Source organism: Heterodontus francisci, chromosome 15, assembly GCF_036365525.1.
Source record: "Heterodontus francisci isolate sHetFra1 chromosome 15, sHetFra1.hap1, whole genome shotgun sequence".
NCBI classification, from domain to species: Eukaryota; Metazoa; Chordata; class Chondrichthyes; order Heterodontiformes; family Heterodontidae; genus Heterodontus; species Heterodontus francisci.
Genome location: NC_090385.1, coordinates 23,939,389 through 23,958,226, shown reverse-complemented (window position 1 = coordinate 23,958,226; position 18,838 = coordinate 23,939,389). Strand labels below are relative to the sequence as shown.

Below are 18,838 nucleotides of genomic sequence, written 5' to 3'. Positions count from 1 at the left end.
ATGAAAAATTTCACACACAGGCACTAGAGAGAGTCTTTTGAGGTTAGGGCACATTGCTGGGGCAGAGATTACCTAAATCTGAGCTCAAAATTTCACAAAATGGTTTTTACAAAACACACATCCCAAAATCACAAGTTGATTCACTTACTCTGCCATCTTATTTATATTGCATGATCCTCCACAAAAATAAAGTTTGGTATTATTTCAAGAGTATGTGTTAGAGCTTTTCTGGCTTCTTGGCTGGTAGAATATTAAATTCCATCTTTGAACTGATTGCTGTCTAAACATCTAAGTCTTTGATGGATATCAGACTTCAAATATCCTGTTTGTATAAATTATCCAGATAATACATCTCACTTATTTTCCATTATAGCTGAGTATATTCATTATCTTAATGATTTGTATCAATTCAGAATGATGATGCACGATATTTGAGAAAAATTTGGGAGGGAATGACAGCTCCTCCTTCTGGTGGCAGATAAAAGAAAATAGTAACGCTCCCCATCTGGTAGCATCCGGGCCCCTTTTCAAATGATAGCAATTGGTGGGTAGGGAATGTCTGTATCGCGCTACGTAATGAGTCTGCTACATTGCTCAGTTGGTCTTTTCCTGTCCAACATTTTCAAACATCCATATACACCTTGGTTGTAGGGAAATCACATGCTAAGAATGCAGATTTTTTTATTCAGTCACAGGATGTGAGCATTGCTGGTAAGGCCAGCATTTATTGGTCATCCTTAATTTCCCTTGAGAAGATGGTAGGCTGTTTTCTTGAACCATTGCCTACTTTGATACAACAGAGAAGCTTGCGAGGACAGATCAAAGGGTAGTTAAGCATCAAGCACATGGCTGTGGGTCTGCAGTCATATATAACCAATATAGCAGATTTTCTTCCCTAAAGGGCATTAATGAATGAGATGGTTTTTTTTATATAACAATCTGGTAGTTTCATGGTCGCCATTACTGATAACTAGCATTTTAATTCCAGATTTATTTAACTTAATTTAAATTCCCCAGCTGCCATGATGGGATGTGAGCTCATGAATCATTAGTATAGGCCTCTAAATTACTAGTCCAGTAATATAACCATTATGCTACCTATTCACACCAAACAGGTGGCAACTAGAGTACCCTTCTGCTCCTGCTTTATCTTTGCCCCAGGAACTTACATCGTATAACCAGTTCATTTTTAACTTGGAAGTTAACCTCTACCAACTTTGCCCAAGATTCCCTAACCAACCGAGAAGAAACCTAGCAGCACTTGAGAGGATTGAGAGAGAACATGGAATATGAAGGGCTGACAGTGGAGGTATTGATATTCTGTTTTGTCGTTCTACAGCCTTTGTAGGAGCTATGCCAAGGTATACCAACTTAGAAGGAAGGAGGCCCTGCTGGAACACTCCAAGCCCAGCTACCATAACCAATCTGCCAAAAACATTGTCCTACTGAATACAAATGATAAACAGCAATTCCTGGTAAATGTGTGAGATGATCTCTATGCAGCTGCCTCCGACATAAAAATCAGTCACAGAAAAGTTGAACAACCTTGCGATGGTGTACAACACTTATTTGCTGTATTATAAGTCAGCTTTTTTTTTTCATTCATTCATGGGATGTGGGCATTACTGGCTAGGACAGCATTTATTGCCCATCCCTAATTGTCCTTTAGTAGGTGGTGGTGAGCTGCCTTCTTGAACCGCTGCAGTCCATGTGGGGTAGGTACACCCACAGTGCTGTTAGGAGGGGAGTTCCAGGATTTTGACCCAGCGACAGTGAAGGAACAGTGATATAGTTCCAAGTCAGGATGGTGTGTGGCTTGGAGGGGAACTTGCAGGTGGTGGTATTCCCATGCAATTCCTGTCCTTGTCCTTCTAGGTGGTAGAGGTTGTGGGTTTGGAAGGTGCAGTCAAAGGAGCCTTGGTGCATTGCTGCAGTGTATCTTGAAGATGGTACACTCTGCTGCCACTGTGCATTGGTGGTGGAGGGAGTGAATGTTCGTAGATGGGGTGACAATCAAGCGGGCTGCTTTGTCCTGGATGGTGTCGAGTTTCATGAGTGTTGTTGGAGCTGCACCCACCCAGGCAAGTGGAGAGTATTCCATCACACTCTTGACTTGTGCCTTGTACATGGTGGACAGGCTTTGGGGACTGAGAAGATGAGTTACTTGCCGCATGATTCCTAGCCTCTGACCTGCTGTTGTAGCCACGGTATTTATATGGCTACTCCAGGTCAGTTTCTGGTCAATGGTAACCACCAGGATGTTGATAGTGGGGGATTCAGTGATGTAATGCCTTTGAATGCCAAGGGGAGATGGTTAGATTCTCTCTTGTTTGAGATAGTCATTGCCTGGCACTTGTGTGGTGCAAATGTTGCTTGCCACTTATCAACCCAAGCCTGGATATTGTCCAGGTCTTGCTGCATTTCTGCATGGACTGCTTCAGCATCTGAGGAGTCGCGAATGGTGCTGATCATTGAGCAATCATCTGCGAACATCCCCACTTCTGACCATATGATGGAGGGAAGGTCATTGATGAAGCAACTGAAGATGCTTGGGCCTTGGACACTAACCTGAGGAACTCCTGCAGTGATATCCTGGAGCTGAGATGATTGACCTCCAACAACCACAACTATGCGGTATGACTCCAACCAGTGGAGAGTTTTCTCCCTTATTCCCATTGACTCCAGTTTTGCTAGGGCTCCTTGATGCCATACTCGATCAAATGCTGCCTTAATGTCAAGGGCAGTCACTTTCACCTCACCTAGAGTCATAGATTTTACAGCACTGAAATGTGCATGCGCTGACCATCAAGCACCCGTCCAATCTAATCCCATTTTCCCGCACTTGGCCCGTAGCCTTGTTTGCTATGGCATTTCAAGTGCTCATCTAAATAGTTCTTAAATGTTGTGAGGGTTCCTGTCTCTACCACCCCTTCAGGCAGTGTGTTCCAGATTCCAACCACCCTCTGAATGAAAACAATTTTCCTCAACTCCCCTCTAAACCTCCTGCCCCTTACCTTAAATCTATGCCCACTGATTATTGACCCCTCCGCTAAGGGAAAAAGTTTCTTTCTATCGATCCTATCAATACCCCTCATAATTTTGTATACCTTTTTTTTATATTCTTTCATGGGATGTGGGTGTCGCAGGCCAGGCCAGCATTTATTGCCCATTCCCAATTGCCCTTGAACTGAGTGGCTTGCTAGGCCATTTCGCAGGCATGTAAGAGTCAACCACATTGCTGTGGATCTGGAGTCACATGTCGGCCAGACCAGGTAAGGACAGCAGATTTCCTTCCCTAAAGGACATTAGTGAACTAGATGGGTTTTTACAACAATCGACAATGGCTTTATGGTCATCATTAGACCAGCTTTAAATTCCAGATTTATTAATTGAATTCAAATTCCACCTTCTGCTGTGGTGGGATTCGAACCCATGTCCCCAGAGCAATACCTGGGTCTCTGGATTACTAGTCCAGTGACAATACCAGTACGCCACCGCCTCCCTCAGTCAGGTCCCCCCCTCAGCCTTCTCCGTTCCAAGGAAAACAACCCTAGCCTTTTTAGTCTCTCTCCATACCTGAAATGCTCTAGCCCAGGCAACATCCTGGTGAATCTCCTCTGCACCCTCTCCAGTGCAATCACATCCTTCCTGTAGTGTGGCAACCAGAACTGTACACAGTCCTCCAACTGTGGCCTAACTAGCATTTTATACAGCTCCAACATAACCTCCCTGCTCTTATATTCTCTGCCTCGGCTATAAAGGCAAGTATTCCTATGCCTTCCTAACCACCTTATCTACCTGTACTGCTGCCTTCAGTGATCTATGGACAAGTAGACCAAGGTCTCTCTGACCCTCTGTACTTCCTATGGTCCTACCATCCATTGTATATTCCCTTGCCTTGTTAGTCCTTCCAAAGTGCATCACCTCACACGTCTCAGGATTAAACTCATCTGTCACTGCTCTGCCCATCTTACCAGCCCATCTATATCGTCCTGTAATCTAAGGCTTTCCCCCTCACTATTTACAAAACCACCAATTTTCGTGTTGTCTGTGAACTTACTGATCATACCTACAATATTCACGTCTAAATCATTAAAGTACACTATAAACAGTAAGGATCCCAGCGCCGATCCCTGCAATACCCCACTGACCACAGGCCTCCATTCGCAAAAACGCCCTCCTTCCAATTTTGGATCCAATATGCCAAATAACCTTGGATCCCATGGGCTCTTACCTTCTTAACCAATCTCCCATGCGGGATCTTATCAAAAGCCATAATGAAGTCCATGTAGACTACAGCAATTGCTTTACCCTCATCTACATATCTACTCACCTTCTCGAAAAATTCAATCAAATTTGTTAGACACGATCTCCCCCTGACAAAGCCATGTTAACTGTCCCTGATCACTCCCTGCCTCTCCAAGTGGAGATTAATCCTGTCTTTCAGAATTTTTTCCAATAATTTCCCTACTACTAATGTTAGACTCACAAGCCTATAATTACCTGGTTTATCCCTGCTACCCTTATTGAATAATGGTACACATTGACTATCCTCCAGTCCTCTGGTACCTCTCTTGTGGCCAGAGAGGATTTGAAAATTTGTGTCAGAGCCCCTGCTCTCTCCTCCCTTGCCTCACATTGCAGCCTGGGATACATTTCATCTGGGCCTGGGGATTTATCCACCTTTAAGCCTGCTAATACAGCTAATACTTCCTCCTTTTCAATGCTAATTTTATCAAATATATCACAATCCCCTCCCTGATCACTGCACCTACATCGTTCCTCTCCATAGTGAACACAGATGAAAAGTAATCATTCAAAAACTCATCTATGTCCTCTGGCTCCACACACAGATTGCTTCTTTGATCCCAAATGGGCCCCACTTTTCCCCTGGTTATCCTCTTGCCCTTAACATACTTATACAACACCTTGGGATTTTCTTTTATCTTGTCTGCTAGTGTTTTTTCAATCCCCCTCTTTGCTCTCCTAATTACTTTTTTTAAGTACTCCCCTACACTTTCTATCCTCCTCTAGGGCCTCCGCTGTTTTCAGCGCTCTGAATCTGCCATAAGCCTCCTTTTTTTTCCTAATCCAATCCTCTATATCCCTTGTCATCCAGGGTTCCCTGGACTTGTTAGTCCAACCCTTCACCTTTACTGACACATGTTGTACCTGAACCCTCACTATTTCCTTTCTGAATGAATCCCACTGATCTGATGCAGACGTTCCTATAAGAAGCTGCTCCCAGTCCACTTTGGCCAGATCCTGTTTTATCATATTGAAATCTGCCTTCCCCCAATTCAGTACTTTTATTTTCGGTTCCTCTATGTCCTTTTCCATAACTACCTTAAATCTTAGAGTTATGGTCACTATCCCCGAACTGCTCCCCCACTGACACTTCTATCACTTGTCGAGCTTCATTCCCTAGGATTAGATCCAGTAACCCGCCCCCCCCCCCCCCCCCCCCCACTCTCCCCCCCCACCCCAACCTCCTGTAGAACTCTTTACGTGCTGGCTCAAAAAGCTCTCCTGAATGCACTTGAAGAATTCCGCCCCCTTTAAACTCTTTGCACTTATGTTATCCCCTCTACTATAGGGGAAGTTGAAATCCCCTACTATTATTACCCTATTATTTTTGCACCTGTCTGAGATTTGCCTACATATCTGCTCCTCTATCTCCCCCTGACTGTTTGGAGGCCTGTAGTACACTCCCAGCCATGTGATTGCCCCCTTATTGTTTATAAGTTCTACCCATATGGCCTTGTTAGAGGAACCTTCTAAGATATCATCTCTCCTTACTGCAGTAATTGACTCCTTAATCAACAGTGCACTGCCACCTCTTTTACACCCCACCCTATCACGTCTGAAGATTCTGTACCCTGGGATATTAAGCTGCCAGTCCTACCCTTCCCTCAACCATGTCTCAGTGATAGCAATATCATAATCCCATGTGTTAATCAACATCTTCAAGTCATCTGCCTTACTAGTAAGACTCCTTGCATTAAAATAGATACAATCCAACCTTGCATTATTTGCTTGAGCCATAACAGGTCTATATTTGCTCTACCCTCCAGACTGACTTAGCTTCTCTTCTATATTTGATTGTACATCACCCCCTACTGTGCTTCCACTCTGCATCCCATCCCCCTGCCAAATTAGTTTAAACCACCGCAACACGCTAGCAAACCTCCCAGCAAGGATGTTAGTCCCGTTCTGGTTCAGGTGCAACCCGTCCATCTTATACAGATCCCACCTACGCCAGAAACAGGCCCAGTGATCCAGGAAACTGTAGCCCTCCCTCCTGCACCATCTCTTCAACCATGCATTCATCTACTCTAACCTCCTATTCATGTACTCACTAGCCCGTGGCACCGGAAGAAACCCAGAGATTACAACCTTTGAGGTCCTACTTTTTAATCTGCTGCCTAGCTCCCTAATTTCATTTTGCAGTTCAGCTCTTTTGTCCTTGTTTGAACCAAGGCTGTAATGAGGGCAGGAGCTGAGTGGCCCTGGCGGAACCCAAACTGAGCGTCACTGAGCAGGTTATTGCTAAGCAAGTGCCACTTGATAGCAATGTCGATGACACCTTCCATCACTTTACTGATGATTGAGAGTAGACTGATGGGGCAGTAATTGGCCGGGTTGGATTTGTCCTGCTGTTTGTGTACAGGACATACCTTGGCAATTTTCCACATTGCTGCGTAGATGCTAGTGTTGTAGCTATACTGGAACAGCTTGGCTAGCAGCGCAGCAAGTTCTGGAGCACAGGCCTTCAGTACTATTGCCGGAATGTTGTCAGGGCCCGTAGCCTTTGCGGTATCCTGTGCCTTCAGTTGTTTCTTTATGTCACGTGGAGTGAATCGAATTGCCTGAAGACTCGCTGGGGACTTCAGGAGGAGGCCAAGATGGACCATTTCTGGCTGAAGATTGTTGCAAATGCTTCAGCCTTTTCTTTTGCACTGATGTGCTGTGCTCCCCCATCATTGAGAATGGGGATATTTCTGGAGCCTCCTCCTCCTGTTAGTTGTTTAATTGTCCACCACCATTCAGGACTAGATGTGGCAGGACTGCAGAGCTAGATCTGATTAAAGGCCTGCTACCCGACCTGAACCTGACGGGACCAGATGACATGTCGGGTTTGGGTCAGGTCGGGTCGCTCTTCTGGGTCCGGCTTTCGGGCTCGGGTCGGGTCGAGTCGGAGACACACGGTATTAATTGGACTTGAAAGGTTGTTTAAAAAGATTAAGGTTAGAGCTACGAAGTCAGTGATTGTTTAGTCACAAGTTAAACAGAAACCCATAGAGTTGTGCCCAGACAGGTTGTGCCACACTGCACCAGTTTATTGAACTTCAGTACATACCTGTGTGTAGATTAGACTGCTGACAGTGATCAGTTTATTTTTTTACATAAATACTGTATATTTTATAACTAATCACTCAGGACCTTCCTGGTCTCTGCATCTCAGCTGCTCACTGGATAAACTTGCAACAAGTATTTCAACCTGTAAAGCAGGAGTCTAGGCAATGTATAATATTTTCTGAGCCTTCGGGCAATTGCTGTGTTTATTTTAAGCAATACGCATACTGGTACAGTGTGGCACAACCTGTCTGGGTACAACTCCATGGGTTTCTGTTTAACTTGTGACCAGACAATCACTGACATGGTGGCTCCAATCTTCATCTTTTTAAACAACCTTTCAAGTACAATTGCAGTTATTGTTGCTTATCTGCACTAACTGAAAAAGTGAAGAACGGAATCGGAAGGTAGGTAAAGTGAACATTCCAGTGGTCGGGTCAGGATTGGGTCGGGCACAGGAAAAAATGGAAGGACTCGGGCCAGGTCGGGCTCGGACCCGATGTAGTTCTGTTGGGTTTGGGTTGGGTTTTTTTTTCTGAGCTGAGCATACCTTTCGATCTGATCCTTTGATACTATAATGGGCAGAATCTCATAAAGTCCTGAAGTCCCTTAACATAAATTCAAGGTGCTCTTTGCATTGATGAGAGTGAAATCACAGTACACAGGAAGTAGTCATCTGGCACATCACACCTAATGCTTTTGCTTGTTCTAACTGGAGCTGTTGGCCTATATTTTGAATGGCGTGCTTTTCGTATCTGCATGGTTTGAAATGGGTGCTATGCTGACAATTTTGTTGGTCTGTCCATTTGTATCGTTATGCATGGCTTGAGGGGCAGATTTGATGTACTCAATATTACAGTGGGAGTGGGAATGGAAAATTGCATAGAAGGAAAATTTAAAGGTATCAGAAGAGCAGCATAATTTATTTTAACTGCCTTCAGAAAGCCTCAGTAGCATTTCAAACAGCCTTTACAAAAACTGATGAATAAAGAGGGTGAAAACTGACAGGCAAAAATGAGGAGAATGAAAACCTAAGGCGCAGGCATTAGTTGGGTCAGTAACGCTGCAGTACAGTTCTGGTCCTCTTGTTTGATGAATGTTGAAATGGAGGTGGTGCAGTACAAGATGGCTACGAGGATGCTCCATTGCATCATCTCCATAGGTCAGTGTTGCAGCAAGCTCACAAGGAGCTACAAATAAACTTCAGCCTACTGTTGACTATTAGTCATTGGCTGTGCCAGCCTTATGTTATTATAATAGCTGCGGATGTCCTTTGAGCAGCTGGCATCAACTCTGATGACCTGCTCTGCATGCAGAGTTGCCTATGGTTATTGCCCAGTTGATGTGCCAGGGCCTGCAACATTGGTTGGTGGCATCTTAGCAGGTAGGGATAATCAGGCTAAGCTGGCTGTTGATTTAAACTGCCAAGCCTTCTCTCGTGCAGTAATCAGCAGATAATGAGTCCAACTCAGGAACCAGATTAGAAGCATGCCCTTGAAACCAGCAGAGCATCGCTCAGGCGCACAAGTCAGTGAGCAACTTAGAGTTTGGAAGCAAAGGCCAAAGTGTTACCTTTGGGAGGACAGGATCTCAAGTTCTCTGGAGAAGCTGGAAGTTAGACAATTGGAAATTAAACCCAGAAACTGGAGGATTTTATTTACTAGGATGGCTCTGGGAATGAGGGAATTTAGCTACAACGTTAGGTTGGCGAAGCAGCAGTTGTTCTCAGAGCAAAGGTGATTGAAGGGAGATCTGAGCGTTGTAAAAGTTTGACAGATTTTGATAAAGATACAGCACTGAAACAGGCCCTTCGGCCCAGGTAGACAAAGAAAAGCTGTTCCCATTAGCTGATGGTACAAGGACTAGGGGAGACAGATTTAAGGTTTTGGGCAAGGGTTGCAGCGGGAAATGCGAGGACACACTTTATGAACGAGCACTGATGCCTGGAACATACTGCCTGCGAGGGTGTTGGAAACAGAGACAATGACTTCAAAAGGAACTTGAGGGAAATAAGCTTACAGGGCTATGGGAATAGAGCAGCAGATGAGATTGGATAGCTCTACAGCCAGCCCATATAAACTTGATGAGCCAAAGGGCCTCCTTCTGTGCTGTAATGTTTTTATGACTGAGTGTGAAGTTGTTTCACAGACTGGTTTAAGAGCACAGTAAGGTCCAGCTATACAGTAATGCAGTGGAATAGAATGAAGTCTAGGAACCAGCTGAGGCTGGGGTCCATCTCAAGAATCCTCTCAAAAATCAGCAGTAGAGACAGTATTTACTGAAGGCATAGGCCATTGACCTCAGCTCAATGTGGGATTGGGCAATCAGGAAACAGAAGAACCGCAAAGATTAATCCAGGAACCAGTGGAAGAGTGCAGCATGGTCCAGAAACAGATGGGAGATGATGCAGGGTCTCTGAGTCAGTGGCAAAGTAGAGTTTGATCCAGCAATACTGCAGAATAGTAGCGTGAAGCCTAGGAACGTAAGGGACAATGGAATACAATCCTCTTAATATGAGGTAAAAATAGGTCAAGTGTGTGGCCTAATGTCATTTTTTATGGATGAGCTGAGCCCATATTTTCCCCAGAACCAACCAAGGCCAGCCAAGCTCCTCTGGTGTGGTTGTAGAATGCAGCATCATAAAGAACAGAGATTACACATTGTCATATTCCACAAAAATAATTACATGTACTTATAGAAAGAGATTGAAGTTTATTTTTAGATGAAGGCTAAACAAAGCAATTATTGTATACACATCTTTATTACAGGAGCCATATTCAGAACACACCAAGACATATGGGTGAACAGTAGATTGTAAGAATAGCTAGCTTTTTCAATCAAATTTCATCTTTAAATATGATTTGCTGTGCCTATCTCTAGCATTTTCTGTTTTTATTTCAGTGTTACAATTGTTTTACATATCAAATGTTCCCTCAATAACCTCCTTTCATCCAACCCGAACTGTCATAGTAAAAGATAATGTCCATTTACCCCAGCAAATACAACCTTTTTTTGTTTTAACATTAGTTCCTACACTAATGTATTGGACAGCTCTAGCTGTGAAATCAACATGTATGTTAACACTGCACAGAATCAGTAGATATCCTTAGAAAGCATCAAAAAACAAAACTAGAGAACATTTTGTTTTAAATATTTTGTAGTTTATCTCCCTCTTGCTGTCTGTGTTCCAACTGTAAATGAGGCAACAATAAAAGGTGATAATCAGTAACTCCATTAAACAGCGTTTGGTGCCAGTAGTAAGATCAAAATAAAAGTTTGTTAAAATTACTGCTTCACATTGATGATTCCTTTCCTCCCCTCCCCCAACTCCCCAAATGAAAGTCAGATAGAAGACTCCTCAGCCTCAACTGAAGATGGGATAGTCACAGGCAGTCAAAATATCCAAATAAATGGTTGATGAAAATAAGGACAAGACCACTGCTTCAACTGCTGAGAATTCTGCTATACTCAATTCATTCGCAAAGTTCATCAATATAAAGTTTTCTTCTACTGTTTGTGTCAATAATTGAGTCTAGGTAATGACTTTAAAAACTACACAGTTTTGCTGCTGATTCATGGAAGAGAGAGTGAAATTTCAAAATGTTTAGCATATTGGGGGGGGGGGGGGGAAGGAAGGGCAGAAATGTGTACAAACATATACACGTTCAATAATGGTCTGAGCAGAAATCTGGTGTGGAAAGTAGATGAGAGGGGTGGGGGAGAAAGGATTCACAAATAATTTTATTTGGAATATTAATCATTTGAAGACAATCCCCAGAAATTTCCAGACACTATCACAAGTTGTTTTTAAATTATAACATATGAGATACATTGGCGTGAAGCTACACATTACTGAACACACTATTTTATATTTTCACATCTCTAGTTTTCCAGTGACATCTATCTTTCAAGCCAAAACCCAATCCACCTGTTGGATACAGTGACTACCCAACATTGCTGCAAGTTTGGTCATTGGATATTCTTTATCAGTGAACAGTTTTGACACTATTGAAACTGGAAAGAGAACTTATTCTATGATCAGTGTTGCTATCACTGCTTTGACAGGTACTTAATGAAACGTCTTGTTTCATGTTTGCAGAGCTGTTGAGATCAAAGAATATTTTACCAATGAAACTGTGCTAAAAAAGACTTTCCTTCAGGTACAAGTCTGAGTATGAAGTGAGTTACAAGTAATACAACATGTGTTGTGCACATACTTGGAGAGATAGCATGTAGCACACAACCATTACAAGCTCTCAGAATTTAGTTTCCCCACCTTGCTCGTATTCCATGTTTTGAGGGAAACAGCACAGTTCAGACTGAAGTCATAAAACAACCTCCATTTTCAACCTTCTATTATTCTCCTCAGCTGTAAGCCAAGACCACCTTTAGCCACTTGCAGAGGTGTCTTTTCCTCCTTGTTCTCAATGTAAATACTCGCTCCATTCTCTACCAGAAGCTTGGCTTCTTCAGCTCGCTCTTCATCACACGCCAAGTGTCTGCAAGGAGAAGCTTAAATCAAAGATCTATCTCACATTCAAAATCCAAATACAGTAGGAAAAAAGGTCAGCAATTTCAAGATGTATATTTGCTGGCATTCTGTTAAAACAAAAATGTACAGTACCAGTTGCCTAATATCTCATAGCTGTAGAACTCAACTGTTTAACATTACTATTTCAGAAATAGACCATCTCCGCTGCATTCAGTGGACAACAGCACATACTTAGCATTATATGAGGGCATATAGTTCCATAAGCAACAATTTTCATGTGTAAATATTGGCAGTCAATATTAGTAGGCTACAGGTCCATGAGGAGGAGTTTGGGGGCATGACAGCTGGATCATCACATGAGAATTTTACAGTAGGGTTCACTGGATGGCAGGACCATGAACCCTGTCAGCTTCTTTTGTTCCTCTAGCTCTAGATATATTAGGGGCAAAGACAGTGCACACTGCAGCCCTAGCAGAGATTAGCTTCTCAGCACAGACCACAGATTATACAGAACTGGTTCAGTTCAGTAGCACATTTACCTATTGTCTATTGGAGTAGCCAAGAAATTGGGTCTGAATTTTCTGAAGCTGGCCACCAGAGCAATGACGCATCTATGGTGTACGCCATGATGGTGCAACAGAAATTACAGAAAAGTATGACAAGAGTGACTTATGTCATTACTTTTGCCATGCCATCAGCGGTTGGGATTTTTGCACTGCCCCACAGGGACCATGCCAAAAATGTTAATCAGCTAATGATCATAGCTCTGCACCCCCACTGAAATCAATAGTGACAGCAAATTTTCTGCATTTCAGCCAATGTTCATGTTACTACCACTTGGACTGAACAATAGTGGCATTGTAGACCTAGCAGCAGCGTGAATTGTGTTTATTCAAGAAGATGGTTGTTTCTGATGCCTCTGTAGCTACTTAATGAACACAAAATCAATCTGAAGAGAATCCCCAGATCCATTCTCATAAATGGAATTCAAAAGACTATGAAACGTTTTGAGATTCCACAAGGAACTAAATAAATCCAAGTCTTTGTTCACAGTTATAAATTTTACAATCAACAACCCTACATGCATTAAAAATCGTTAAGTAATAACAGGCATCTGGTGAACCTGAAAAAAATGTATATTCGGTAAAATAACACATCAGATGCAGTTGGAAACTGAAGTTAACTGCATTCTTTTTATGCATTACTCAGTTTAGAAGGTTTTTGACACTTTTAAAGTTGTGGTTAAATAGTAAATGAAGAGAAAATGAACTTTTATCATTTGTAGGAATGTCAACAACCACAAAAAACTTGCCATCAAAAACTTGACATGTTTCACTGAGACTGCTCTCACTGTCAAACAGCTCAGCATTTTCTAGTTAAAATTTAAGTCTCGTTAAATGAGTGAATTTTATGACATCAGAATGTTACATTGCATCAGCAAATAGGTGCACAGTGGATATCATAATTAAAATCATGTGAAAATCTTCAGCGCCACGTAAAACCTTTACAGGTGAGAATAATTGCAATTCCTGCATTTACAGTAGTTATTCTTTTAAAATATTTAGATTTGGTGCGTGTGAAGGTAGGGTAAAAACTTTAGATATTCCTAAATGCTAGCTTCCCTAAATGACTATTACAAAAGCGGATACAATCCCCCACCCTTTTGATTCTGTATCGGACATTAGCTGTACTGCTTAACTCACTGCTGTGAGTTCTTAACTCACCAGTTCTTAAGAAACTTATGGCATGAATTCACCACTGAAGGATTAGGACATACAGCAGTCTAACTCATGGCATTTGTCACCAATATCACTGTTGCAGTTATTTCCAGTCAAGGTGCTACGGAAAATGACAAGGTTATTTGAATCTCATCAGGATGAGAAATGGGAGATGGATAAAGGGAATCAGCCTAAAGGGAAGGTGTGTGAAATAGGGAAAAATCCTTCAAACCAGCCTTGGGGACAGATGAATGGGTCTGTTATAATTGTGGAGGAAAAGGTCATTTTATAAAGAACTTAAAAGGATGGATAGAAGGAAATAAAGGTTTAAAAATCCCTGAACCAAGTGCCCCTAGCTGTAGGGAACTACTGGAAGGCCTAGTGAAAGAACAAAAGGCCCAACAAAAAGGAACTTAGGGAGGAGAGGAACCACGCAAAGAACAAGCCTGACGGAGCTGCACCCGGCCTAAGTACCTGTGCCCACTAAAGGTACGATGAGTGCGATAGACCATGTATAGACATTCTTGTAGAGGGAAGGAAAGACAATTATCTAATTGACACGGGAACGTCCAACAGTAATTGATACAAAAACATCTCTAAAGTCTCCATGGTCTAGTTGAAAACCTTATGCACTCAAAGTATTTTTGGGCAAGTCAGTGGCTGGGGTGGTATCTAAACCCCTAAGTTTTAAGGTAGGACCCCTACAAACTATGTGGACATGTATTTTAATGCATTGGGACCAACCCAGAATGGGGGTACTGGGATGCGACTGGATGCTGGCGTATAATATTATCGTAGACATGCTGGTGTATATCATCATCACAGATATGCTGACTTCAGCAGGAGCCTGTGATCTGGAAACCCTAAAAGAGTAGATTCCCATAAAAAGGTACAGGCAGATAGTGGAAGAGAATGTGGACGCTTTCGCCACCCATAAATACGACTGTGGAAGGGTGACGGGGGTGCAGGTGAGAGGAGGAGGAGATCCTATGTCTCTATCTCAGAAATAATATACCTTCCTGAGGAAACATATGAATTAGGAGCAGGAGTAGGCCATTTGGCCCCTCTAACCTGCTCTGCCATTCAATAAGATCATGGCTGATGTGTCTGTGTCTCGAATTCCACACTCCCATCTACCCCCGATAACCTTGATTCCCTTACCTAACAAGAATCTATCTACATCTACTTTAAAATTATTCAATGACCCTGCATCCACCATCTTGAGGTAGAGAGTTCCAAAGTCACACAACCCTCAAAAAAATCTCATCAGTCCTAAAAGGGTGACCCCTAATTTTTAAAACAGTGCCCCCTAGTTCTGGACTCCCCCACAAGAGGAAGCATCCTTTCCACATCCACCTCATCAAGACCATTCAGAATCTTATATACTTCAATCAAGTCTCCCCTCATTCTTCTAAACTCCAGTGAAAACAAGCCCAGTCTGTCCAACCTTTCCTCATAAGACAACCAGCTCACTCCAGGTATCAATCTAGCAAACCTCCTCCAATGCATTCACATCCGTAAATAAAGGAGACCAAAACTGCACACAGTATTCGAGATGTGGTCTCACCAATGCCCTGTATAACTGAAGCATAACATCCTTACTTTTATTTTCAATTCCTCTCGTAATAAAGGATAGCATTCCATTAGCCTTCCTTATTACTTGCTGTACCTGTATACTAACATTTTGTGACTCATGCGCTAGAACACCTAGATCCCTCTGCACCTCAGAGTTCTGCAGCCGTTCTCCATTTAAGTAATACTCTGCTTTTTTATTCTTCCTGCCAAAGTGAACAACTTCAGAGTTTCCCACATTATACTCTGCCAGAATTTTGCCTACTCAACCTATCTACATCAGTCTGCAAGCTTATGTCCTCTTCACAACATACTTTCCTATCTATCTTTGTGTCATCTGCAAATTTAGCTACCATGCCATCACTCCCCTCATCTAAGTAATTGATATAAATTGTAAAAAGTTGAGGCCCCAGCACAGACCTCTGCGGGACTCCACTGGTCATATCCTGCCAATCAGAAAAGGACACATTTATGCATACTGTTTTTTGCCAGCCAGCCAATCATCTTTCCATGCCAATATGTTACCCACTGCACCATGACCTCCTACTTTTCCCAATAACCTTTTATGTGGCACCTTGTCAAATGCCCTCTAGAAATCCAAGTACAGTACGTTAACGGGTTCCCCTTTAACCACAGCACATGTTACTCCTTTAAAGAACTCCAATAAATTGGTTAAACATGATCTCCCTTTCACAAAGCCATGCTGACTATTCCTGATTACCTTGCATTTTTCTAAGTGCCCAGCTATAGCCTCCTTAATGATTAGAATCAATGTTTTCCGCACGACAGATGTCAAGGTAACTGGCCTATAGTTACCCGTTTTCTGCCTCCACTCCACCCCACCCCCTCCCCGCACTTCTTGAATAGCGGGGTTATATTTGCTATTTTCTAGTCTGATGGAACCTTTCCAGAATCTGGTGAATTTTGAAAAATTAACACCAATGCATCTACTACCTCATTAGCCACCTCTTTTAAAACCCTAGGACGAAGCCCATCAGGACCTGGGGACTTGTCAGCCTGCAGCTTCATCAGTTTGGTCAGTACTGCTTCCCTGGTGATTATAAATTTCACCAAACTCCTCTCTTCCTTCCACATCCTGATTTACAGCTATTACTGGAATGTTTTTTGTATCCTCTATAGTGAAGACAGAGCAAAATATTTGTTCATTTTATCTGCCATTTCCTTATTTTCTACTATTAACTCCCCATTCTCAAACTCTAGAGGACCAACACTCACTTTACTTACTTACAGAAAAGGACCTGGACAAGACAGTATCATTGGTAGATGAGGGAGGCTCAAGACCTTTGGACACTCATGTAAATTCACATATTTGGACGGATAGGAAACCAGACAGATCACAGCAAATGACCATTGACTATAGAGTCATTAACAAAAACATCCTTGCCTGTGCATTCACTGTGGCTGCAATAGGGGACCTAATTGGCAATACACCAAGATCAGCAATAGGCTTTACCATGTTGGACATTTCAAATAGATTCTGGTCAATTACCCCTCCATCCAGAGAATCAGTACAAGTTTACTAGTCTGAGTGCAGTCCTTATGCAAGAAACAAAATGGGCTGTTATGACCAGTGGCTTATACTTGCACAGTTATAACAGGGCCAGCGAAGGTGTTCTCATCCTCCGAGTGCCACCTATTGGCCACTTACTGGGCAGTAAAACATTTTGCTGTGTTCACCAGTATTCACCCTGTCACACTGCTTACTTGTCATACTCTAATCAGGCTGTTACTGAATGGTAGAATCAAAGAAGGGACTGTATCTAGTGCGAGAATAGCTAGCTGGACCATGCTGCTGCAAGGAAGGGATTTATTAACAAAGAATAAGTGATCCAAAATTAGCAGCAAACCTTAACTATCAGGAAAGCCACTTTACCAGCAAGGTAATGCAAGCCACCCTGAAAATTTTGGGAATTGAAGGGAGATGGCATGTAGCCCACAACCTGCAATCATTGGAAATTGCAGAAAGAATGAACCACACATTAAAGCTAGCCCTGAGAAAAGAAAAGAACTGAATGATCATCAAGTAGGAGGAAGTACTTCCCCTGGTTCTCATAGGGATCCGGAGTAGGAAATCAAAAGGAATGGGATGTTCACCTCAGGAGTGGTTACCAGGAGACCCATGTGGACCCCCACACATTTGTTGGTTCCCACCCCTACTGAAAAACTAGTTAGAGAAGTAACCAGGGACAATGTTCTTGAAAGATTTGTGGGAAACACTAAAAGAAAGTCATTGGGGTGCGGCCACCAAAATTGGCAAGATGCATCATGGTAACAAGCTCCTATTAACCCCATCCAAACCACAAGAATTGAATGTTGGAGACCAAGTGAAGAAACTATGCAAGAGTAGACATGTTTGAACCCCTTTTTAAGGGACTGTGTAGTAACGTACATATGGCAAGTCCTATGGGTTATGCAGTTCAATCGCCAAAAAAAGTTAAATGGTTTCATATTAACCAAATGAAGCTTAGATCCACAGAAGCATAGGTGAAACAGCTTAGAGGGACTGGAACTATTATGTGGATGGTGAGGAGTATGCCTTGGATCTTAGACAAAGAAGTGAAAAGTATGTCTTTACCACAGGTATTGGTAGGACATTAAGGAGGAAGATCAATCCCCCTCAGCATCCTTGTCTGGATACAACTGTCCGGAACCCCACCCCAATATGCCTCTGAGAAAGAGAAAACCGCCAGATAAATTCAGTCCCTCCGACAGAACTCAACTGAGAAGGAAAATGTAGATCATTCTTGACAACTTTTTCTCTCCTCTCTCTAGGAACCAAAATTAAAGTAAAAAAAAACTAAAGCAGGCACAGGAGAGACAGGCTAGAACTGAAAAAAAAGAACCCCTCAGAGATGTAGGCTCTAAGAACGCTACATTGTGGGAGGGAAGAGGAAAACGGAAGTCACACTCCGCTTCTGTCCCCTTTTCCTGTAGGCGAGAACAAGGCCAGGGAAGATGGGTAGATTATTGTACTTACTGATATGCGGGATGCTGTGTTACACCAAAATAACAACAAAGACAGTGATGGTGGTTCCAGTTATGACAGTCGGATAACTGTCACCCCTGTGACCTCATCCTGAGGCGCAGCCCGGGAAAAGGCCCTCCATTCAATCTGGGGTAACTACTTATGAAGTATAAGGAGGAAGAAGGGGTGTGTACAAGGTGTAGAAGTGAGGATAATAAACAACTTAGGGTATGGTTTATTCAAGTGGAAGCATGGGATGATACAAACTATTAGATAGGGAATCCTGAAGAAACACAGGGAGTCCCATCCAGTCAGTCAGTGAGCAACGGGGAAACCATGTTGTGTTGGCCAACGCGGTGGCAAGAAAATGAGGGGATCTATGAGTGCGCAAGGCCCCTCCAACATCTACTTGGTATCATTAGTATAGAACAGGGGTGACAGGCCCATCCAGAAGGGATTTATTTTGTAAGTTTCCCCAATTGGGTGAAAGACAGCAGCGGTTCTTATCAGTGGGTATTGGACCATAGTGGGCAGCCATGTGATGGCATACCAAACTGTAGCACCGACCGGGTGCTACAACGTGATGACAAAAGTGCAGAGATAGATGCAGTAGAATTAAAAGGTTCGTCCAAAAATCCCTCCCCCATGACCAAAACACAAGCGTGGGACTAACAGCACACCACTCAGGTTAGTTGCCCTACACATACCCCTGGA

The 18,838-nt window shown here is 42.8% G+C and overlaps 2 protein-coding genes across 4 annotated transcripts in view; one reads left to right on the top strand and one right to left on the bottom strand.

Moving 5' to 3' along the window:
- The window catches only part of cnpy3 (canopy FGF signaling regulator 3), a 68,097-nt gene that overhangs the window by 32,017 nt on the left and 17,242 nt on the right, over window positions 1–18,838 (top strand). Inside the window, exon 8 of one of the 3 annotated variants that reach the window (XM_068047239.1) lies at window positions 1,340–5,440. The exons of the other annotated variants lie outside the window; for them this stretch is intronic. Within the exon in view, the coding sequence (XP_067903340.1) occupies window positions 1,340–1,449 (110 nt within the window). The 3' untranslated portion in view covers window positions 1,450–5,440. Of the gene's footprint in view, window positions 1–1,339; window positions 5,441–18,838 lie in introns of those variants that run through there. 3 annotated transcript variants of the gene reach the window in all.
- Window positions 10,049–18,838, bottom strand: part of psmd10 (proteasome 26S subunit, non-ATPase 10) — a 55,343-nt gene continuing 46,553 nt past the window's right edge. The window contains exon 5 of the mRNA XM_068047242.1: window positions 10,049–11,855. Within this exon, the coding sequence (XP_067903343.1) occupies window positions 11,702–11,855 (154 nt within the window). The 3' untranslated portion in view covers window positions 10,049–11,701. The remainder of the gene's footprint in view (window positions 11,856–18,838) is intronic.